This window comes from Ascaphus truei, chromosome 9 (genome assembly GCF_040206685.1).
Source record: "Ascaphus truei isolate aAscTru1 chromosome 9, aAscTru1.hap1, whole genome shotgun sequence".
NCBI lineage: Eukaryota > Metazoa > Chordata > Amphibia > Anura > Ascaphidae > Ascaphus > Ascaphus truei.
Genome location: NC_134491.1, coordinates 26,219,187 through 26,239,996, shown reverse-complemented (window position 1 = coordinate 26,239,996; position 20,810 = coordinate 26,219,187). Strand labels below are relative to the sequence as shown.

General features: G+C 49.3%; 2 protein-coding genes across 5 annotated transcripts in view; one reads left to right on the top strand and one right to left on the bottom strand.

Annotated features, from left to right (window-relative positions):
- The window catches only part of CPNE5 (copine 5), a 68,012-nt gene extending 65,956 nt beyond the window's left edge, over positions 1–2,056 (top strand). For all 4 annotated transcript variants that reach the window (XM_075613974.1, XM_075613975.1, XM_075613976.1 and 1 more), the window contains one exon: positions 476–2,056. In XM_075613974.1, coding sequence (XP_075470089.1) covers positions 476–658 — 183 coding nt within the window. In that variant the 3' untranslated portion in view covers positions 659–2,056. The remainder of the gene's footprint in view (positions 1–475) is intronic.
- Positions 2,057–2,514: 458 nt separating this feature from the next.
- Positions 2,515–20,810, bottom strand: part of KIF21B (kinesin family member 21B) — a 62,674-nt gene continuing 44,378 nt past the window's right edge. Inside the window, 19 exon segments of the mRNA XM_075613978.1 lie at positions 2,515–3,103; positions 3,890–4,089; positions 4,953–5,123; positions 5,299–5,416; positions 6,033–6,197; positions 6,325–6,505; positions 6,623–6,759; positions 9,272–9,310; positions 9,425–9,538; positions 9,767–9,838; positions 13,739–13,944; positions 14,973–15,030; positions 15,393–15,453; positions 16,018–16,147; positions 16,514–16,615; positions 17,415–17,609; positions 18,018–18,165; positions 20,058–20,269; positions 20,661–20,729. Of these exon segments, the coding sequence (XP_075470093.1) occupies positions 3,049–3,103; positions 3,890–4,089; positions 4,953–5,123; positions 5,299–5,416; positions 6,033–6,197; positions 6,325–6,505; positions 6,623–6,759; positions 9,272–9,310; positions 9,425–9,538; positions 9,767–9,838; positions 13,739–13,944; positions 14,973–15,030; positions 15,393–15,453; positions 16,018–16,147; positions 16,514–16,615; positions 17,415–17,609; positions 18,018–18,165; positions 20,058–20,269; positions 20,661–20,729 (2,433 nt within the window). The 3' untranslated portion in view covers positions 2,515–3,048.

Genomic DNA, 20,810 nt, shown 5'->3' with positions numbered 1-20,810 from the left:
AATAATAATAGCATGTTCTTGTATAGCGCTGCTAGTCTTACGCAGCGCTTTACAGAGACATTTTGCAGGCACAGGTCCCTGCCCCGTGGAGCTTACAATCTATGTTTTTGGTGCCTGAGGCACAGGGAGATAAAGTGACTTGCCCAAGGTCACAAGGAGCCGACACCGGGAATTGAACCAGGTTCCCCTGCGTCAAACTCAGTGCCAGTCTGTGTCTCTACTCACTGAGCCGCTCCTTCTCCCAGAATCTGCAATTATGTCAGCAGGAAGTGTATAGAGATCTTCAGTATCAGTGTATAGAGATACTCAGCACCATTATACTGCGCAGTGTTCATTATAGTGTATAGAAATACTCATCATCACTATGCAGCGCAGCATTTTTATTATCAATATATAGATACTCAGTACCACTATACAGCTCAGGATGCTCATTAACCGTGTACAGTGTTACTCAATTCCCCTCTCTCCCCAACAGTTTGTTCCGTTCCGGGATTACGTTGACCGTACCGGGAATCACGTGCTCAGCATGGCGCGTCTCGTCAAGGACGTGCTTGCGGAGATCCCAGATCAGCTGATTTCCTACATGAAGGGGCGAGGCATCAAACCCAGCTCTGCCTCTCCTACCTATACCTCTGCGGGGCTGCACACCCAGATCTGATTCCCCCGTGGGAGTGGTGCCCTCAATTCTGCACATTGACCCTTTAAACAGACGCTGGCTCCTGATTGGCTGACTGGGCTCCCGCCACCGCCCACCTTTCCAGCTGGCCAATGGGAGCACATGACACGTTCTGTGACTGAATCCATTCTCTTCCTGACTCCTGATTGGCGGATGCGGGAGCATTGCCAATGACATCACAGCCTCAAATAAATAACGGGTTAATTATAAGGGTGTGTGTGTGGGAGGTGTCCCTGCCCTTCATCCATTACACTGCTCCACCCCACCCTGCACGCTTTTAACGTGTTTTTTAACGTGTTTTGTATGTGACTCACATATCTCTATCCTCGTTAAGATGACCTGGCTAATTAATTTAACCCCTGTGGTTCCCCTTATTCCAAATGGGATTTAATATGCATTATTTATGGTGTGGGAACGCCCTGTTACCAAATCTAGAGGCAACAGTGAATTAAAACACGCTAACCGACCCAGATCCTATCTAACCTTAAATGTACCATTATCCCATCAGAGGGAGGTCCTATCGACACTATTGACGTATAGGAATCCTCTGTGTGATTCATCCTCATTAAAATCAAAGGAAGGTGTTACTAAAACCCTATTAACCTATAGGAATCTTGTGTGCGAAACACAATTTTTTCCCGGCAGGAGGTGTCACTGACACAACATGTAGAAATCTTGTGTGTGATTCCTTTTATCCCATCAGAGGGAGGCACCACTAACCTAATTAACTTATACAGTAGGAGTCCCCTGTGTCAGACGCCATCTTACCCCATCAAAGGGAGGTGTTACTGAGTTGGTATCGGGTATATGGTTTAGGATATAGGACTAGTCTTCCTAGTGTTAGGGGTCTCCTGTGACTCTTGTGACTTCTGACCTTGTGCTGTGATCTCAGGTCCAATGCATGCTAGTGTTACGTTATGTCGCTGTGTGCATTACTACTTCTATTACTCATTTAGAATACGCTCCCCCCGATGGGTGGGGGACTGAGTCTGTGAGTCTGTAGCATGCTCTCTCCCACTCCTCAGCAATTCTCTCCTCTTCCTTTGTCCCTCTCCTCCCCTGCCTTTCTTCTCTCATTCACTCAATTCTTTCCCTCCCTGCGCTGTCTTCTTACCTTCTACTTCTGTCCTTGGCTCTTTATTTTAATATCACTCTCTTTTACTGTTCCTACAAACCCTTCCCCAACTCTGTCACTCCCCCTTACGGTTCTCACTCCTCTCCTTTTCTCCCACTTTTTCCTCACTGTCCTTCCCGCCTCTCTCTCTCTTGCATGGCCAGTGTCTTCCTCTCTACACATGGATATTCTCTCCTGATATTAGTGAAGTTTCCCTGATTCTCTCTGACAGCCTTAAACTTCAGTAAACTTATTTTTTGTTTAAACTCTGTGATCGAGTCATAATATCTACATACTGTACTGTACAGACAGCCGCAGCGCCAGTCTCCCCACCCCCATACACACACTACTACACCATGACGTCTACAGGGCTGCCTACAGCTTTCCCGAGGCCTATGACTGAAGTCGTGACCTGAGCCTCGAGTTCTTGAGCAGGGAGGGGGAAGCAGTGCAGCAGCCTATTTAGTGGGGGGAGGGGTGATGGAGGTTCATTGTGGGCCCAGCAGGGCAAGGGGCCAAGTCAGCCGTTCATGGGTGTTGGGCCCGACTGCCGTTCTACTGGGCCAGGGACAGTGGTCCCAGTTCTCCCCGCCTGTTGGCAGGCCTGCATGTATACACAACACAGGTATACCACGAGCAGCTGCAGTGCCAACCTCGCCCTCACGCTGTTAAACCATGACATGTATACACAGTACAAGTAAAACACCGGCTCTCTCTTGCTGCTCTTTTCCATTTCCAACTTTATTCACACACGAACATTTAACACTTGGTGCTTGTTGACAAAATGTACAAACTGTGCTTTAAATAAAGTTATTTAACACTGTACAGAGCGAGACTCCCCCACCCATTTACCGCTTCACAGCCAGATACCAGCAGACAAAGCTACATCACATGTCTCTGTGCATGGTCTTGAAGGTTGCTTTTTCTGGGTGGGGTAATAAGAGGGATACAATTGGGGCATCATTCCCCTGCCCCTTTAAACTCAACACCTTGTTAATTATTATCCATTATTACTCCCAAGAGGGATGGGGAGGATGCGGAGGGGGGAAGGATGGGGAGGGGGGAGGGGACTTCTACATGAGAGATTAGATGCACTCAGGCATTGTTGGGATAACTATCAAAAGAGGGGTGCAGGGAGTTGTTGGGGGCATTGCTTCTCTACTCCTGCTTGTGTTGTGGGAGGGCAGTTATTGGTGAACCAGCATCACCCCCCTGACCTCTGACCCCTGGTTGGGGTGAGGTAAGGGGGTTGCTGGGGTCACGTGATCCGGACGAGGCGTCTCCGTCCACTCCACATCTTCACCGTGAGGTCACTGCGGGGTCAAAGGTCACGAGAGATAGCTCAGTCTCTCTCTGTATATACACGTAAATGTCCCGTATCTTAAATTAGACCTCATTTGGGGAAGGGGGAGAGAGGGTTATGGGGAAGGAGTTAGTGGGAGAGGGGCAGTTATGGCAGGCTGGTGGCACGGCCCTTGATCGCCAGAACACGTCGTGGGAGACACGGAGTGAGACCAGGAACATAGAGCCACAGCTTGACCCGGCAATCACTGAGAGAGGTGGGGATTGGGAGGGGGGAGGAAGAATGAGGGGGCAGGAGAGAGACAGAGAGAGGGAAGCATGGAAAGGGAGGGGGGGATTTAGGGAGAGAACGAGACAGGAGAGAAAAGGAGTTAGAGGGGAGGTGGAAATAAAGAGGGGGAAGGAAAGGGGTAGGGAGGGAGAGGAGCAATTGGGTAGAAACAAAAGAGAGAAATAAATAGGGAAGAGGCAGCAGAGGAGAGAAGGGACCAAAAAAAGGAGAGAGAGAAGAAGAGTGGTTAGAGGAAAGAGAGGAATCAGAGATTCTGGCATGTTAGTAATAAAGAGAGAGAGAGAAAGAAGAAGGGACGGAACAGGGAATTGGAAAGTAATTGAGGGAGAGAGAAAGAAAGGAACAAACCACAAGGACAGAGACAAAAAGACAGAACCCCAAGACAGAGACATCGTTTTGTGTAAAAGAGACAGATATAGAGCACTCTCTCTGCTCTGACAGACAACACATGCCTTCCTCAGGGTGCCTGGCCGTTCCCCCCAGCTCCTAGTCCCTCCCCCCTCACCTGGAGGCGGTGAAGATATGGCGACTGTTGGTGCACATGGCGTTGATAGGCCTTTCATGTCCTCTGACCTCCCCGATAGGGGTGAAGTTATCCACATTCCAGACCTTCAGGGCGCCCCCCCGGCAGCCGCTGAGCATCATGGGACGTCCCGGCACAAAGCCCAGAGCGCACACCCAGTCCCGGTGTGCATTGGGAACTTGCTGCAAGGGAGGGTGGAGACACAGAGTGATTGACAGGTGATGGCCATATTGGAGATATGATGTCATGTTTGGTTTTGTGATGCCACATGCCTCCATATTGGTTATGTGATGTCATACAAACCTTAGCTAATGATGTGTGATGTCATACAAACCTTAACCTATAATGTGTGATGTGACAAGAGATCAGTTGTAGGTTTATGATATGAATCTCAGGCCCGCTGATGGAGCAAGAGCGCAGGGACATCTGTCCTCCTGGGCTCGGCGACAGAGGGGGGCCTGCCCCGGTAGTCCAAACCCAGAAGCTAAGCCCCGCCGGAAGTCAGGCCTAACTTTTGGTATTGCCCTGGGTGGGCCCCCCTCCAGTGCAAGGCAGGGCCCGGACAAAATCCAATGAGAGAGAGAAGGGGGAGTGAGAGAGGGGGGGAAAGAGAGAGGAATAGAGAGAGATGGGGGAAGAGTTAGAGAGAGGGGTGGTGGTGAGGGAGAGTGGCGGGGAGGGAGCAGGAAGAAAGGGGGGAGTGAGAGAGAAAGAAGAGGGGAAAAGGCAGAGAGAGATAGAAGAGTGAGAGGTGGAAGAGGGAGAGTGAGGGGAAGTGTGTGATACAGAGAGAGGGGGAAGTGTGTGAGCGAGAGAGGGGGCGTGGGGGACTAGAACAGCCACCGACAGTGGAAGGAGGGAGAGGGCAGACAGCTTCCCCCCATTCATCCACGCGGGTCTGGTGGAGACTCTAGTTCTGGGCCCCGGGAAATCTATCGGCTGCTAAGTGTGATACATGCTACGGCCCCTCTTAGCATCATAAATGACATCACAGATCCTAAAATAGACCCTCACAAGGGAATTATTGGAGGGCTCTTAGATTCACCTGGGTAAGCTCATGTTGCTGCAGGTCCCACTTCTTGATGCCATTGTCTCGGGAGCCGCTGAAAAGGGTCTCATTATGCACCGCCAGGCACTCAATCCCGTCATAGTGGGGGGGCTCCAGGTTATAGGTAGGAGGAACAGTACCCCCCCATGTTGAGGGTGACTCAAACATCTGAGGGAGGAAGAGAGTGAGTAAGAGTGTGGAAGGGGGGGAGAGAGAGAGAAAAAGAGAGCAGGAAGGGGTGATAGCACAAGAGAGAGAGGAGTGAGGGGAGGACGAGAGGTGATGGACAGAAGGCGGAGGGGAGGAAGGTGAGAGAGAAGAACAGAGTGTGGGTGAGAGATACCTTGACATAATGGTCCTTGGATCCTGTGATGACGAGGTCTCGACCGCTCTGCGTGTTACTGACTGTCAGACACATGACAGGAGCCATGTGACCCGTTAGCTTCCCCACCGGCTGCAGCCTACAGAGGATGGGTCAGAGCTGAGGAGATACTCTGTGGAGAATCTACAGACCAGCGGAACCTATGAGGATCCTCCAGTCACTAAGTCCTGCCCCGAGGTTCCACTCATCACCAGTGGAGTTACCACTGGAGGGCCAGAGTGATGTCTCATTGCCTCACACCACAATTATTCCACTTCATTTAACCCCTTCAGTGCAGCGAAAAACACATACACATCTAGAAATATATGCATATTTATTGATGTGTAATCTAAATTATACACACGGAAATAAATATCGCACACATACATGCACATAAAAAATGGAAATATATATAATATGTACATATATCTATGTACACACATATAAATATAGAGAGATACAAGTATATATAAATTAAATATATATATTGAAGGCAGGTAAAGGCACTCCTCTCATCTGTAGTCGAGCAAGTATGGTACACTACCAAAATCAGGGAGGCCAAGATTTGTTATACACACACACACACACACACACACACACACACACACACACACACACACACACACACACACACACACACACACACACACACACACACACACACACACACACACACACACACACACACACACACACACACACAGTGCTGCTCCCACCTGCTCAGCTCCCAGGCTCTCACTGCATTTCCAGCCGCTGTATACATGACAGTGCCCTCAGGGTTGATAGCGATCTGATTAATTTGCAACTCCCCCAGAGCGTTGCCCGTGGAGCGGAGACTCAGCCCGGAGCAAGGGTCTCCCGAGACCACCTGGCCTGACGACCTGAGGGGAGGGGGGGGGGGAAAGAGATGTCAGTGAGGAGAGAAGGGGTTAATGGGGTTACAGGGGTGTGTGTTCTGGCTCTGTAGGTCTCTAGTGATGCTGTTCCGTGCAGTTACTCAGTACTTACAGTAAGGTGCGCACGCAGCGAGTGGGGTCCCTCATATCCCAGACCCGAACACAGGATGCTGACGCGGTGAGGACCAGGCCAGAACGGGGACAGTGCTTGACGGACACCACATTATGGGGGTGACTGCGCAGGGACCCGATCTCCTGACCGGTCACCAGGTTCCACAGCTTACAGGTGCGGTCTGAGGGGGACACAGAGGGGACAGTGACATGGGGAGGGGGGGAGAGGGGAGACAATGCACATTACGCTCCTCTCTGTATTGGGTGTTTTAAGGATGGCTGCCCTGTGCTGCTCTCACCTTTAGACCCAGTGAACAATAGCTCCTCCGTAGCATCCACACAGAGCACGGGCTTCATGTGTCCCTCTGCTATAGCCACGCACTGCAGAGGGGCCGTCCGCACCCCCTTAGCCCCCCCCACAGGGCTAATAACACCCCTGCGAGGCAGAACGTGGGTTATTAAGGACAGCACAGCATCCTGTAGTAATCATAACTTCCCCCTTTACATACACAGCATCCAGTACTAACCCCAGCTCCCTCTCTGCACACACAGTATCCTGTACTAACCACAGCCCCCCCTCTGCACATACAACATCCTGTAGTAATCTTAGTTCGTCCTCTGCTCACACCGCAACCCAGACTCCACAGAGACAAGCTGACATAACATGCAGAGGATGTTACACCTGCCAACCTAGCAAAGGATGCACTGCCACCTCTCACATGCATGCTCACACTACATCTCCCCTTAGTGCAGAGTGGAAAACCATGCTATCCAATGCTGGCATTGTAGTGTGGGGCAGTGAGGGAAAATGAGAGTCAAAGAAATATGCAGAGAGGGGCGCACAGGAATAGAGGGTGATGGGCGGGGGGGGGGGGAATTTGCTGTGAGAGAGGGAGAGATAAAGGGGGGAGAAATGGAAAAAGAGAGTGAGTGATGGAGAGGGAAAGAGAAGGGGTAGAGAAAGGGAGAGCAGGAGAACGACAGAGAAAAGTGGGAAGGGAGGGATAGAGAGAGGGAAGAGATAGAATTGATGAGCGTGTATGTTAGAGTTAAAGACAAGAGGGCCTCATTCAGTAAAGTCCGATAGAAAAAATCACCACGATTTTTAAATCCCCATTTCTGACAGCGTTGCTATCACGGTATGCAGAAAGCCCCGAACACCAGTGATAGCAACATTTGCACACATGGCGAGTAGCCGGCGATGAGATGATCGGCCCTCTGAAAAGGGCTCACCCGGCGAGTTGATTCTGCTGCAGAGAGAGAGACGCCTCTCGGCTGTGCAAATCTTGGCCGAAATAAAAAAAAACACCCCCTGTGCCCCCACGTAAAACCATTATTTATTTATTTGAACACACAATTGACAACATAGGCCGGTGGGGGTCCCCAGGTGTTCCCAACGGGCGTCCGGGGGTCCTCGGGTGGTCCCCGTGGGTCCCCACTAGCCTGCAGTACCATTCGTGTTGTAAACATAAAGATGGCCTCCATTTCAATAAATACACCTCCCCCCAACACATACAGTACAGTAATGTGCAAACTAACTATTATCCAGACATGGATAATAGATCGTTTGCCCATTATTAAAACAAAACATTAGCAAGCCAGCATAAATAAAGTAAATACAACCGTTCTACTTACCCCTGCCATTATGAAGGGCATCCTCGTCAGCATACTGCAGGGCCATGTCCTCCGTTGCCAGAAAGAATTCATCAAAATATAATTTAATGGCCTTTAACCCCTTAATCACCTTAGCGATTAATAACCGCTATAGTAATTAAGGGGTTAACCCACCCTCCCCACTACCCACCCAGGAGGCCTAAACACTCACCCCGAACACACTATACCCACCCTGTACCCATTGAGTGGCATAGTAGTACATCATACCCATATAATATGGGCATGATAACACCCGTGGGGACTACCCGGGGACCCCCATCCGGCCTTTAGTATTAATCATGTGTATAAAAAAATAAATTATGGTTTTATGTGGGGGAACATGGAGTGGGTTGTGTATTGGTGTTTATTACATATTGTAATGGTTATTGGTTGCCTAGGAGGTGGGTAGTAGGGCTGTTGTGTGTGTATTTTTGTTTATTGTGGGTAGTGGAGGTGGGTGAAGGGAGTAGTAGCCCCAAGAGTGGGTGTTTAGGCCTACCTGGTGGGTAGTGGGACGGGTTAACACCTTGATTACCTTAGCGGTATTAACAGCTAAGGTAATGAAGGGGTTAAGTCCACCCACAAACCCCCCGCAAGGCCTAAACACCCACCAAGGGCCAAATACCACCTTGTCCAACCCCTCTTACCCACAATAAGCATGGCGCTGGTGGTTAACCCCTTCATTGCCTCAGTGGTTAGCCGCTAAGATAAAGAAGTTGCCTGTAAATGCATTTTTATTGCATGGTATTAATGCCGGGGGTCTCCGGTGCTGGTATTAATGGATATCAGCTCTGGTGTCTCCCGGCATCAACCCGATGCAGGAAAAATTCTTTTTTTTTCTAGTTGCCATCTCGCCTCTTATCGGCAGCTTCTCACCACCTTGTTGACAACTTTTTCTGGCGAGATGATTTGGGGAGGAAATCTCCATTCTAGTGCGGCGATCAGCCTCGATAAGCTGATCGGGGCTACTAGAATTGAGCGAGTTTGAGAAACTGGCAATAAGTGACGACAAGTGGTTTATCGCCGAGCGTTTGGCGATTTTTTTTCTCTCTGCAAAAACCCGGCGATTTTTGCTCTTACCGCCAGCTTATCGGGGGTTACTGAATCGCTGTAGGCTTTTTGGGCGATAAGCTGGCGATAAGGGATTTATCGCTGCTTACTGCGTGAGGCCCAATGTGTTCAAATAAAAGATAGGGGGAGCAGACGGCGAGAGATAGCAGAGCTGTGCCCAAGACATCTTACAGAAGACAACTGAGCACAGAGACTGAAAAGAGACACCTCACACTGCGCAGTACCTGGAGATATCCGAGAAAGAGCAGTCACTCTCATCCGACCTAAAGAGAGAGTGCAGGGTTAGAGAGAGCGCAGAAATGTTACTGGAGAGAGAGAGGCAGAGAGAGAGGAGAAGGAGAGAAGGGGTTACGCTCGATGAGGTTTTAGTTTCTTACTTATCTAGAGCAGACCCCGCACCCTGATTGCTCGTTAGCCGCGAGAAGACATTCTTATCATTACGGGAGCGCATGGGAGGAGACGAAGGGGGAGTCTGAGCGGCATCAGGACCCCTGGGTGGGAGAGAGAAAGATGCTGTGTATGGGGTTATAGCAATCCTCTTATAATCTCCCTATAACTCCTCCTATTGCCCCATGTAACCTCTCCCTATAACTTCCCCTATTGCCCCATAAAATAACCACCCCATATAACTCCTCCTATTGCCCCATTATAACTGCTCACAGTTTCTACAACTCCTATTGCCCCATACACCGCTCCCTAAAATTCCTCCTATATATTACCTGGGCTGTCCTCTGTCATAGGATTTTCTGCGGGTTAGGGGGGATGTGTTCGACCCTCGCGACTGTCTGGGGCTGAAGGGAGAGAACAGGGCAGTGGCAGATGCTGCATCACTCTGTCACAGTAATATATTACAGTGTTACAATGACAGTGTTACAGAGTTACCATGAGAATGCTACAATGACAGTGCTACAGAGTTACCATGGGAATGCTACAATGACAGTGTTACAGAGTTACCATGGGAATGCTACAATGACAGTGTTACAGAGTTACCATGAGAATGCTACAATGACAGTGTTACAGAGTTACCATGGGAATGCTACAATGACAGTGTTACAGAGTTACCATGAGAATGCTACAATGACAGTGTCTCAGAGTTACCATGAGAATGCTACAATGACAGTGTTACAGAGTTACCATGAGAATGCTACAATGACACTGTCTCAGAGTTACCATGGGAATGCTACAATGACAGTGTCACAGAGTTACCATGGGAATGCTACAATGACAGTGTTACAGAGTTACCATGGGAATGCTACAATGACAGTGTTACAGAGTTACCATGAGAATGCTACAATGACAGTGTTACAGAGTTACCATGGGAATGCTACAATGACAGTGTTACAGAGTTACCATGGGAATGCTACAATGACAGTGTTACAGAGTTACCATGAGAATGCTACAATGACAGTGTTACAGAGTTACCATGAGAATGCTACAATGACAGTGTTACAGAGTTACCATGAGAATGCTACAATGACAGTGTTACAGAGTTACCATGAGAATGTTACAATGACAGTGTTACAGAGTTACCATGGGAATGCTACAATGACAGTGTCTCAGAGTTACCATGGGAATGCTACAATGACAGTGTTACAGAGTTACCATGAGAATGCTACAATGACAGTGTTACAGAGTTACCATGAGAATGCTACAATGACAGTGTTACAGAGTTACCATGGGAATGCTACAATGACAGTGTTACAGAGTTACCATGGGAATGCTACAATGACAGTGTTACAGAGTTACCATGAGAATGCTACAATGACAGTGTTACAGAGTTACCATGGGAATGCTACAATGACAGTGTTACAGAGTTACCATGAGAATGCTACAATGACAGTGTTACAGAGTTACCATGGGAATGCTACAATGACAGTGTTACAGAGTTACCATGAGAATGCTACAATGACAGTGTTACAGAGTTACCATGGGAATGCTACAATGACAGTGTTACAGAGTTACCATGAGAATGCTACAATGACAGTGTTACAGAGTTACCATGGGAATGCTACAATGACAGTGTTACAGAGTTACCATGAGAATGTTACAATGACAGTGTTACAGAGTTACTATTGTACAAAAATGAGGCTGGTGTTTTTGTGTGTGTATATATACAAAATATATATAAATATACAAATACATAAAAGCACGCTAAAACCAATGTATCATAGCTAGGATCAGTATAAAAGTAAGACCACAATGAATAGTGGTTACAAGGTGTCTTATTAAACCAGATGTTGTAGGGCTACTTGTGGAAAATATGCAGCAGGGGCTGGTAGAAAAAAATACACACTTATTATAGAATGGCGTGACTGAGTATATATTAAAAATTCATAACAATCCACTATTTTGGTGTTTGCAGCTAATGGAGAAAATGTCCTCCCACCTTCCAAAGAAAATCCTACAAGAAATGAAACACAGCACAGAACGCCTCCGATAGTGTCATATGTTATGATTGGGCAAACCCCCTCCCTTAATTGTTAGTCAAGTGAATGTGTGTAGAGTACTTAAGTCAGTCTATTTTGGCTGCGTGTAACATCCAAGTGTCACATATAACGTGTCTGTAGAGTTAATTTTGGAGTTAGAATTGGAGGGGAAGATTTCAGGAAGATCTGGTCCCTGCAACCCAACAACAATAACTCCGCAGCTGTGAGAACGTAAGTCCGCGATTATACCCCAAAACAAGTGGCATAAATCCGATTAAACTGCTCATACCGCTGGCGACATTCGCGGCGCGCCATACTGCAAAGCGGGCGGCTGGGGAAGAGACTGAGAAATTAGTTTTTTTCTTGCGACGGCCGTATCACGTGACCGTCAGCCAATGAGGGCGAACCGCTCACGACCATGCCTCCAAGCCTCCCCTGCTCTCTCTCCCCGGTATAATCAAGATGCTGCTCGGCAGCAGATCTGGGTGACGTCACAGAATAGTGCTGCCGCTTTGCAGCACTTGGTATAATCAAGGCCTAATGCTCTGATAGTTTGTACTCTTCCTCTCCTCCAATACCTGGGCAGTCTCTCCTCCTGCATCTCACTGTGTTCTCCCCATTGCTTTTTCTGTTTACTGTTTTCTCACTGCTTTGTAAACTTTTCTGTTCTGTCCAGCTTTCCCACTCCCTAGTACACCATTTATACACCTCTCTCCCAACAACTTCTTTACCCCTCAATAAAAAACACCCACACAAATCCTCTACTCACACCCTCTATCTACTCCTTCCTGCTGCGGATATCTCTCCTAATGCTGGACCCAGCCATATACACGTCTGCTCTCACCCACGCTTCCCTGCTACCTCTTCACCTGCTAATGGTGTTAACCTATCTACTGACTAATCTTAAACTAACTGCAAAATCAAGCATCCCAATAGCCTGCACTCATAGCTACTGTCCCACACCCACAGTCACTCCTACCAACCATTGTGGCCAAGCACTGCCATCTACTGCACTTTTTCCCTTGCCTGCTGTCTCTGTAAGTCTCCCAGCATACCACTTAGATTGTAAGCTCTTTAGGGCAGGGATTTCCTTTCCTATTGTCTGATTTTGCTGCACTTATTGCATTATTATAATTCTCAGTACTGTATTCTTTGTGAAGCGCTGAGTACACTTTTGGCGAAATAAAGATATAAATACATACATATGTTTTAATATAAACAAAAAAAGTCAAATCGGCCAAATTTACACTCACAATACTAACAATGAGTTTCATATTGTGGCTGTAAATTTGTTTTTTTTTTGTTCATATTAAAACACATTACATTATTGGAGGTGTTCTGTGCTGTTTTCTTGTAGGATATCTATATATAGGCAGTCTTTGATTATCTGAATGTGTCCCGCAAACCGCCGTCAGTTAACGGACCCTCGGAAAGCGGGTCCAATGTTAATCGGCTGCGGCAACCGTCGGATACGCGAAGAGACAGAGAGAGAGGCGGAAAGAGAAGCCGTCACACCAGGACGTGTAGTAGAAATGAAAATGGTTTTTAACAAAAAAAAAATCAATGTTTCGGCTCTCAGGGAGTCTCTGAGTCTCTCTATTGTCTTAAGTCGAAACGGTGATTTTTGGTTAATAAACGCTTTCATTTTTACAAGTCCTAGTGTGAAAATGACAATGTTATGGTAAAAAAAAAAAAGCAGTACCACAGTGTCACGGTGCTAGTCTGTCACAATATTGCTGTGCTATGTCCCAGTGTTGGCTACCATAATGTCACTGTGTTATGTCCCACTCCCAGGCTGTCCCAATGTCACTGTGCTATGTCCCACTCCCAGGCTGTCCCAATGTCACTGTGCTATGTCCCACTCCCAGGCTGTCCCAATGTCACTGTGCTATGTCCCACTCCCAGGCTGTCCCAATGTCACTGTGCTATGTCCCACTCCCAGGCTGTCCCAATGTCACTGTGCTATGTCCCACTCCCAGGCTGTCCCAATGTCACTGTGCTATGTCCCACTTCCAGGCTGTCCCAATGTCACTGTGCTATGTCCCACTCCCAGGCTGTCCCAATGTCACTGTGTTATGTCCCACTCCCAGGCTGTCCCAATGTCACTGTGCTATGTCCCACTCCCAGGCTGTCCCAATGTCACTGTGCTATGTCCCACTCCCAGGCTGTCCCAATGTCACTGTGCTATGTCCCACTCCAAGGCTGTCCCAATGTCACAGTGTCATCTCCTAGTCCCAGGCCCTCACGATGTCACTTAGTACTCACAAGGTGTTCCCACGGACAGGCATGGTGATGCTGTGAGAAACCCGCTCATGGGCCCTGGTGGCCCCCACGGAGAAGCCCCCGCTGTCCTCCAGGATATCGGTTAGAGATGCCAGGGACTTGGTGATGTTTCTGGTGGAGGGCTCCAGCAATGGGCTCAGGGACTCTGCCGACACGGCCTTCAGCTGCCGCGAGAGGCGGGGCTCCCCCTGTGCAGGGACACGGGTGAAGTCTCCATGAAGGTAATAATTTGGTGATTACACCTGTGTATTACATCAACTGAAAGTCCTGAGCAACAACCAATATATATACACCCTAATACACACACATATATACCATGTATACACACACACACACACACACACACACATTTACATACACACACACACACACTTCCCATGGCAGTTGAAGGATTATATATATATATATATACTAGCTTTTGTGCCCAGCTTCGCCCGGGGACCGTAATATTGAATACATGTCCCCCCCCCCACTCCTGCTGCCGGCACATCTCCCCGCCCCCCCCCTCCCCTTGCTGCTGAATGTGAGATTTGTCTCTGTCTGTGTGTGTGTGTCTGTCTGTGTCTGTCTGTGTGTGTCTCCCCCTGCTGCCGGAACATGTCCCCGGCCACCCCCTCCCTCCCCCCCACTGGCGGCACATCTCCCTGCACTGCTGTGTGTGTCTGTCTGTGTGTGTCTCCCCCTGCTGCCGGAACATGTCCCCGGCCACCCCCTCCCTCCCCCCCACTGGCGGCACATCTCCCTGCGCTGCTGTGTGTGTCTGTCTGTGTGTGTCTCCCCCCGCTGCCGGAACATGTCCCCGGCCACCCCCTCCCTCCCCTTGCTGCTGGCACATTTCCCCCCCGCTGCCGGCACATGTATCACCCCGCCCCCCCCCCCCCCCGCTGGCACATCTCCCCCCGCTAGCTGGCACACATTCCCCCCCCCCCCCCCCCTGCTGGCACATCTCCCCCGCACATCTCACATCACACAGAGATAGAGACACACACACGCAGCCCCGATCCAGGCAAGGACACGCCCCCTCCCTTAGTAGGTAAGTCACATTGGAAGCTCAAAATAGTTGCGTTGACCTACAAATCCGCAGCAGAATGTACAGTGAAAGTTTCGTTGTGCTACGTGGTGCCGTTTGTGAGATTTCGATGCTTCGGACATACAAACAGACGGAATCCAACTTAGAATTATAGTATTGATATATACACACACATATAGCTCTCACCTTCCAGTTAAAATCATCTTGACTTGATGATGCTTTCATGGAGAATGAGAGAGACACGCTGGGGAGAAAAGAGTGGTGTGAGGGCAGAGGAGAGAGGTGTTAGAAAGAGAGGGAGAGAGCGATATGGAGTGACAGGGAAGAAGGGCGTGGAAGGGGGAGACATGAGATGGGGGGGGGGGGTCGAGAGAGGACGAGAGAGAAAGTGTGAGAGAGGGAAGGAGACCAGGAGAGAGGGAAGGAAAAAGAAAGAGAGGGAGAGACAGGAGATGGAGAGGGAGACTGAGAAGAAAGGGTGAGGGAGTGGAGGAGAGAGAAGGTAGGAGAGAGGGATAGGAGAAAGGGAATGGGAGGGGGTGAGAGAGAGTGAGTGGGGAGAAAAAAAGAAAGAGGAGGGAGGGGAGGTCATTGTTACAGTCTCACCTTCCCTCAGATGCCTGGCTGAATTCTGACACCTCTTCATCTGTGCTGGTATAGCCATTCTCTGCTAACAGGGATGGGTTAGTGTGAGTTGGAGGCTGACACCGCTATTACCCCCTCTGTCACTGTGCTGTGTATACTCGGCATGGTGTAGAAGTGTGTGCGCTGTGTAAACATGGCACGATGTATCAGTGTGTTACCATGTAGTAGTGTGTTCCCGCGCTGTGTGTACATGACGTGGTGTAGTAGTGTATACCTACAATCTATACATGGCATTGTGTAGTAGTATGTACCCGCATTGTATACATAGCATGATGTAGTAGTGTGTGCCTCTACTGTGTATACATAATGTACCAGTGTATTACCATGGCATAGTGTTGCAGTGTGTGCCTACGCTCTGTATACAAGACATGGCGTAGTAGTCTGTATCTGCACTGTGTACATGGCATGGTGTAGTAGAGTGTACACTCGCTGTGTATACATGAAATGGTGCAGTAGTGTGTTTTCATGCTGTGTACATGGCATGGTGTAGCACAGTGTACACTCGCTGTGTATACATGGAATGGTGCAGTAGTGTGTTTCCATGCTGTGTACATGGCATCGTGTAGCAGAGTGTACCCACTCTCACCGTGCTGCACCGGGTGGCACTCTGATCTCTCCAGCAGCGGGTGAGTCTGTGGCAGGAAGGCCATGTCATTCTGTCGCAGCCGACCCTCAAGAATCCGAATCTGAGCTTCCTTCTGGGCTACCTGCAGCCCCTGGAAGAGGGGACGGTGACCCCATATCAGTGAGACCCCATATCAGTGAGAGGGAGGTGTCACTGACCCTATTAGCTTATAGGAATCCCTTGTATGAGGCGCCCTTTTATCCTGTCAGAGGGAGGTGCCACTGTCTCAGTATGCCTCTACATGTCCCTGGATACCCCTGCACGACCCTAGAACCTGTGCATGTCACAACATGTCCCTGGATGCCTCTGCATGTTCCTGAGTGTCACTGTATATCCATGTCCATCCCTAGATGCCCCTGTATGTCACTGCACATCCCTGGATGTCATTGTATGTCCCTGAGTGTCACTGCATGTCCCTTGATGTCACTATGTTCCTGTATGTCACTATACACGTCACCTTGTCAATAGATGCACGCAGGAAGTTGTCGAGCAGATGTCGCGCCTCCGTGAGAGAACAGGAACTGATCACAACTGAGGTGTCTGTGGAATCCAGATCCTCCTGGGAGAGACAGACAATCAGTCCTAGAGGTTATTAATCCCAGTGCCAGAATCTGTATCACCAGTACCAGCCCTACCAGTGCCAGGCTCTGTATACCTGTGCCATCCCAAGAGGTGCTAGGCTCTGTATCCCTGTGCCAGCAATAGAGGTGTTTGGTTCTACATCAATGTACCAGCCCTAGAGGTGCCAGGCTCTGTACCAGTTCTAGAGGTGGCAGGTTCTGTATCCATGTGCTAGCCCTAGAGGTGCCAGGCTGTGTATCAATGCACCAGCCCCAGAGGTGCCAGGCTCTGTATCCCTGTGCCAGCCATAGAGGTGCAAGGTTCTGTATCGCTGTGCCAGCCCTAAAGGTGCCAAGCTCTGTATCTCTGTGCCAATCCTAGAGGTGCCAGGCTCTGTATCCCTGTGCCATCCCTAGAGGTGCAGACTCTATATCCTTGTGCCATCCCTAGAGGTGCCAGACTCTATATCCTTGTGCCATCCCTAGAGGTGCATACTCTATATCCTTGTGCCATCCCTAGAGGTGCAGACTCTATATCCTTGTGCCATCCCTAGAGGTGCATACTCTATATCCTTGTGCCATCCCTAGAGGTGCAGACTCTATATCCTTGTGCCATCCCTAGAGGTGCATACTCTATATCCTTGTGCCATCCCTAGAGGTGCAGACTCTATATCCTTGTGCCATCCCTAGAGGTGCATACTCTATATCCTTGTGCCATCCCTAGAGGTGCAGACTCTATATCCTTGTGCCATCCCTAGAGGTGCATACTCTATATCCTTGTGCCAGTCCTACAGGTACCTTGGTCTCCTCCAACTGTACAATGGTAGCCTGGCACTCCCGGATGTTATCATTAATATAATCTATATTGGCTGTCAGAGCCTCCATCTCCTCGGCCACGTCCTGCTGTGCCCGCTCCTCCCGGCTGCCCTCCACCGGCGAGGACCCCACGCGGCTTAGCAACGCCTCTTGCAGGAGGGACAGCTCCTCACGCTTCTGAGAGGGAGGAGAGAGAGTGAGATAGAGTGTGAGGGAGGGACAGAAAGTGAGGGAGAGAGATAAGAGCGAGGGAGGAGAGAGAAAGGGAGGGAGAAAGATGGAGGGAGGAGGAGGGAGCGGGGGAGTTAGCGTACAGCAGGGAGAGAGAGTGAGAGACGAGGGGGAGAGAAAGATAGAGATAGAGGGAAGGAGAGAGAGACAGTGAGGGAGATAGACAGGGGAGTGAGATAGAGAGAGAGTAAGGGAGTGAAAGAGAAAGGGAGGTAGAAAGAGGGAAGGAAGGAGAGAGAGGGAGAGGGAAGGAGAGAGGGAAGGTTGGGATAGTTCGATGGGGATGTTAGTGATGGGGGAGGATAGTTAGAGAGGAGGGCGGGGGGGGGGGGGGAGTTAGTGATGCCCTCTCACCCGTAGCAGTCTTTCCATGTCACTTTCAAGGTTGAGTAGAGTCAGTCTCTGCAGGACAACCTCACGCACTCTTCTCTCCAGTGTCTGCCACTTCATGCGCGCGGCCTTACTGAGCGGGAGCCCAGGTATGGGGCGTCCCACCTTCTTCCTGTCAGCCAATCAGGGAGAGGGAGAACCAATTAGGGAGAGGGAGAGAGAGCTATAGAGAGGTAGACGGTTAATTCCACCCCACCTGGGGTCCCCCTGTTCCTGTGTTCCCTGATGGGTCAGTTTTTGCGTCACCGCACAGAATGGTGCCCTGCGTCCCCTAACGGGTCCCTGTGGTCGGTTCCTATTGCTGTGTATGACATAGAGGCTCCCTTTCTCTGGATCTTACAAGGTGGATCCCTGTCCCCTGATGTGTCTCTGTCTCCATCAGAGAACACAGAATTTGTCACGACTAATCTGTCTTCACTAATCAACATGCACAAATCTAACCAACGCCGACTCTTTTCTGTCTTTGACTTTACTCAAACCACCCTCAACTGCCTCTTCTTCTTCCTCCATCTAACCTCAGGACTTTTCTGACTATTTTAAGGAAAAGGTGGAATCCATACGTCAGAACATCCCCTCTGTTCCTCCTCCCATCCTACACCACATCCCAACCCTCCTCCTGCCTTCCTTGACTCTTTTTCCGCTGTCTCAGAGGAGGATGTGTCACTGCTGATCTCCTCTTCTCCCTCTTCGGCTTGCCCTTTTAACCCCATTCCCTCCCATCTCCTAAAACCTTTAGCTCCTACTATGATCCCTATGTTCACACACATTTTTAACTCCCCCCTCTACTCTGGTACCTTTCCCTCCTCCTTCAAACGTGCAACAGTTATACCATTACTCAAAAACATCTAGCGTGACCCTACCTGTCTTTCTATCGACCTGTCTCCCTCCTGCCTTTTGCCTCTAAACTCCTTGAACCTTGTATTCTCTCGCTTTCTCCACTTACTCAACACCAATTCTCTCCTAGACCCTCTACAATCTGGCTTCTGCACTGCTCACTCGACTGAAACAGCCCTCACTAAAATAACTAATGACCTCCATGCTGCCAAAGACAGAGGTCATTACACTCTGCTCATATTACTCAACCTCTCTGCAGCATTTGACACCGTGGACCACCCTGGTTATCCTCCTTCACAGTCTCTATACTCTTGGTATTCGGAACAAAGCTCTATCCTGGATCTCCTCCTACCTCTCCTATCGTACTTTCAGTGTCTCTTCTGCTAACACCTCCTCCTCCTCCTCTATTGATCTGTCTGTGGAGGTACCCCAGGGCTCTGTCCTGTGACTTCTTCTCTTTTCTCTGTACACACTTTCTCTAGGTGACCTAATCACATCTCTTGGGTTTAAATATCACCTATATGCTGACGACACTCAAATTTCCTTTTCAATCCCTGTACCTGCTGTACAGACCAACGTTTCTGAATGTCTCTCTTCAATATCATCCTGGATGGCCCTACGCCGACTTAAACTTAACATGGCAAAAGCAGAGCTGCTCATACTTCCTCCCAAACCTGGCCCTACTACCTCCTTCCACATTACTGTTGGTAGTACCATCATTCATATCAAACAGACCTAGGGCTCTTTAGCCTTGTCCGGTATATTCCAACTCAGTGTATCAGGGACATATGTCCACATGCTGTACTAAGCAGTCAAACGTGGCATATATTCACCCCCTATTATTAATAGTGTCGTTCTATTTATCCTTGTTCATTTGTTCAGTCTGTCATCTTATTTTATTATCATACCCAATAAAGGTTATATTTTAAATCATTCAATTATCATTTGAAAGAGTGCTAGTTATAGGGGCCTTTTCTCTTGTCTTGACAAGTTCTGTGTTCTCTGATTCTAATTTGCACCAGGCATCTGTATTTTAGACTGTTGCGAAAGCCATTTTCCCCACCCCTTTACCTAAATGAACCCCTGTCCCCTGATGTGTCCCTGTCTCTTTGTTCCCTGGCATCTCCCTGTGTCCCTTGGCCTGTCTCTCTGAGCCTGTCCCTGTGTCACCTCACAGCGCGGGTCCCGCTGGCCACTGGCCCCGTGTTTCCAGTGACTTTCCGATTCCACTGCCGCACAATACTGGACACAGAGCGGGTTACACTGTCCGGCTCTGAGGACGCAGTGCTGGTGGACAACTCTGCTCCGGAGTCCGGGAGGGAGGAGATGCGCCCCATGGAGCGATCTGACATGGGCCTGGAGAGACGCCGGAGAGCAGAGACCTGACAGGGGAAGAAGGGGGAGAAAGAGAGGGAGAGGGAAAAAAGAGTTGGAGTAAGATAAAGAAAGAAAAAGGGGGGGGGGGGAAAGAGAGGGTGGGAAAGACAGATAGAGAGATGGGGAGGGAGGATGGGTTAGAAAGAGAGGGGGGTGGAGAGAGAGAGAGAGAACGATGGAGACAGAGTTAATTAGGGGAAGAAAGGAGAGGAGAAACTGAATCCCCCCCTACCACAGACACCCTCGGACCCCAAAGCAGAGTCAGACACCCTCTGACCCTAGGGTAGCAACGCAGAACTTTGACCCCTGGGTAGCGTCACAGATATCCTTTGACCAATGACCCCAGAGCAATGGCCCAAACACGCTCTGACCTTTGACCCCATTGATATCACTAACCTCCTGGGTCTTGCGCTTTAGCACCAATTCCTGCTGTCTCTTCTGAGACTCCAGCGCTCTAATCTGGAACTGTGAGAGTAAACCAGACAGTCACATGGGTGCAGTCTCATATCTATGGAGTTCACATAGGAGTGGTGTCATATCTAAGGC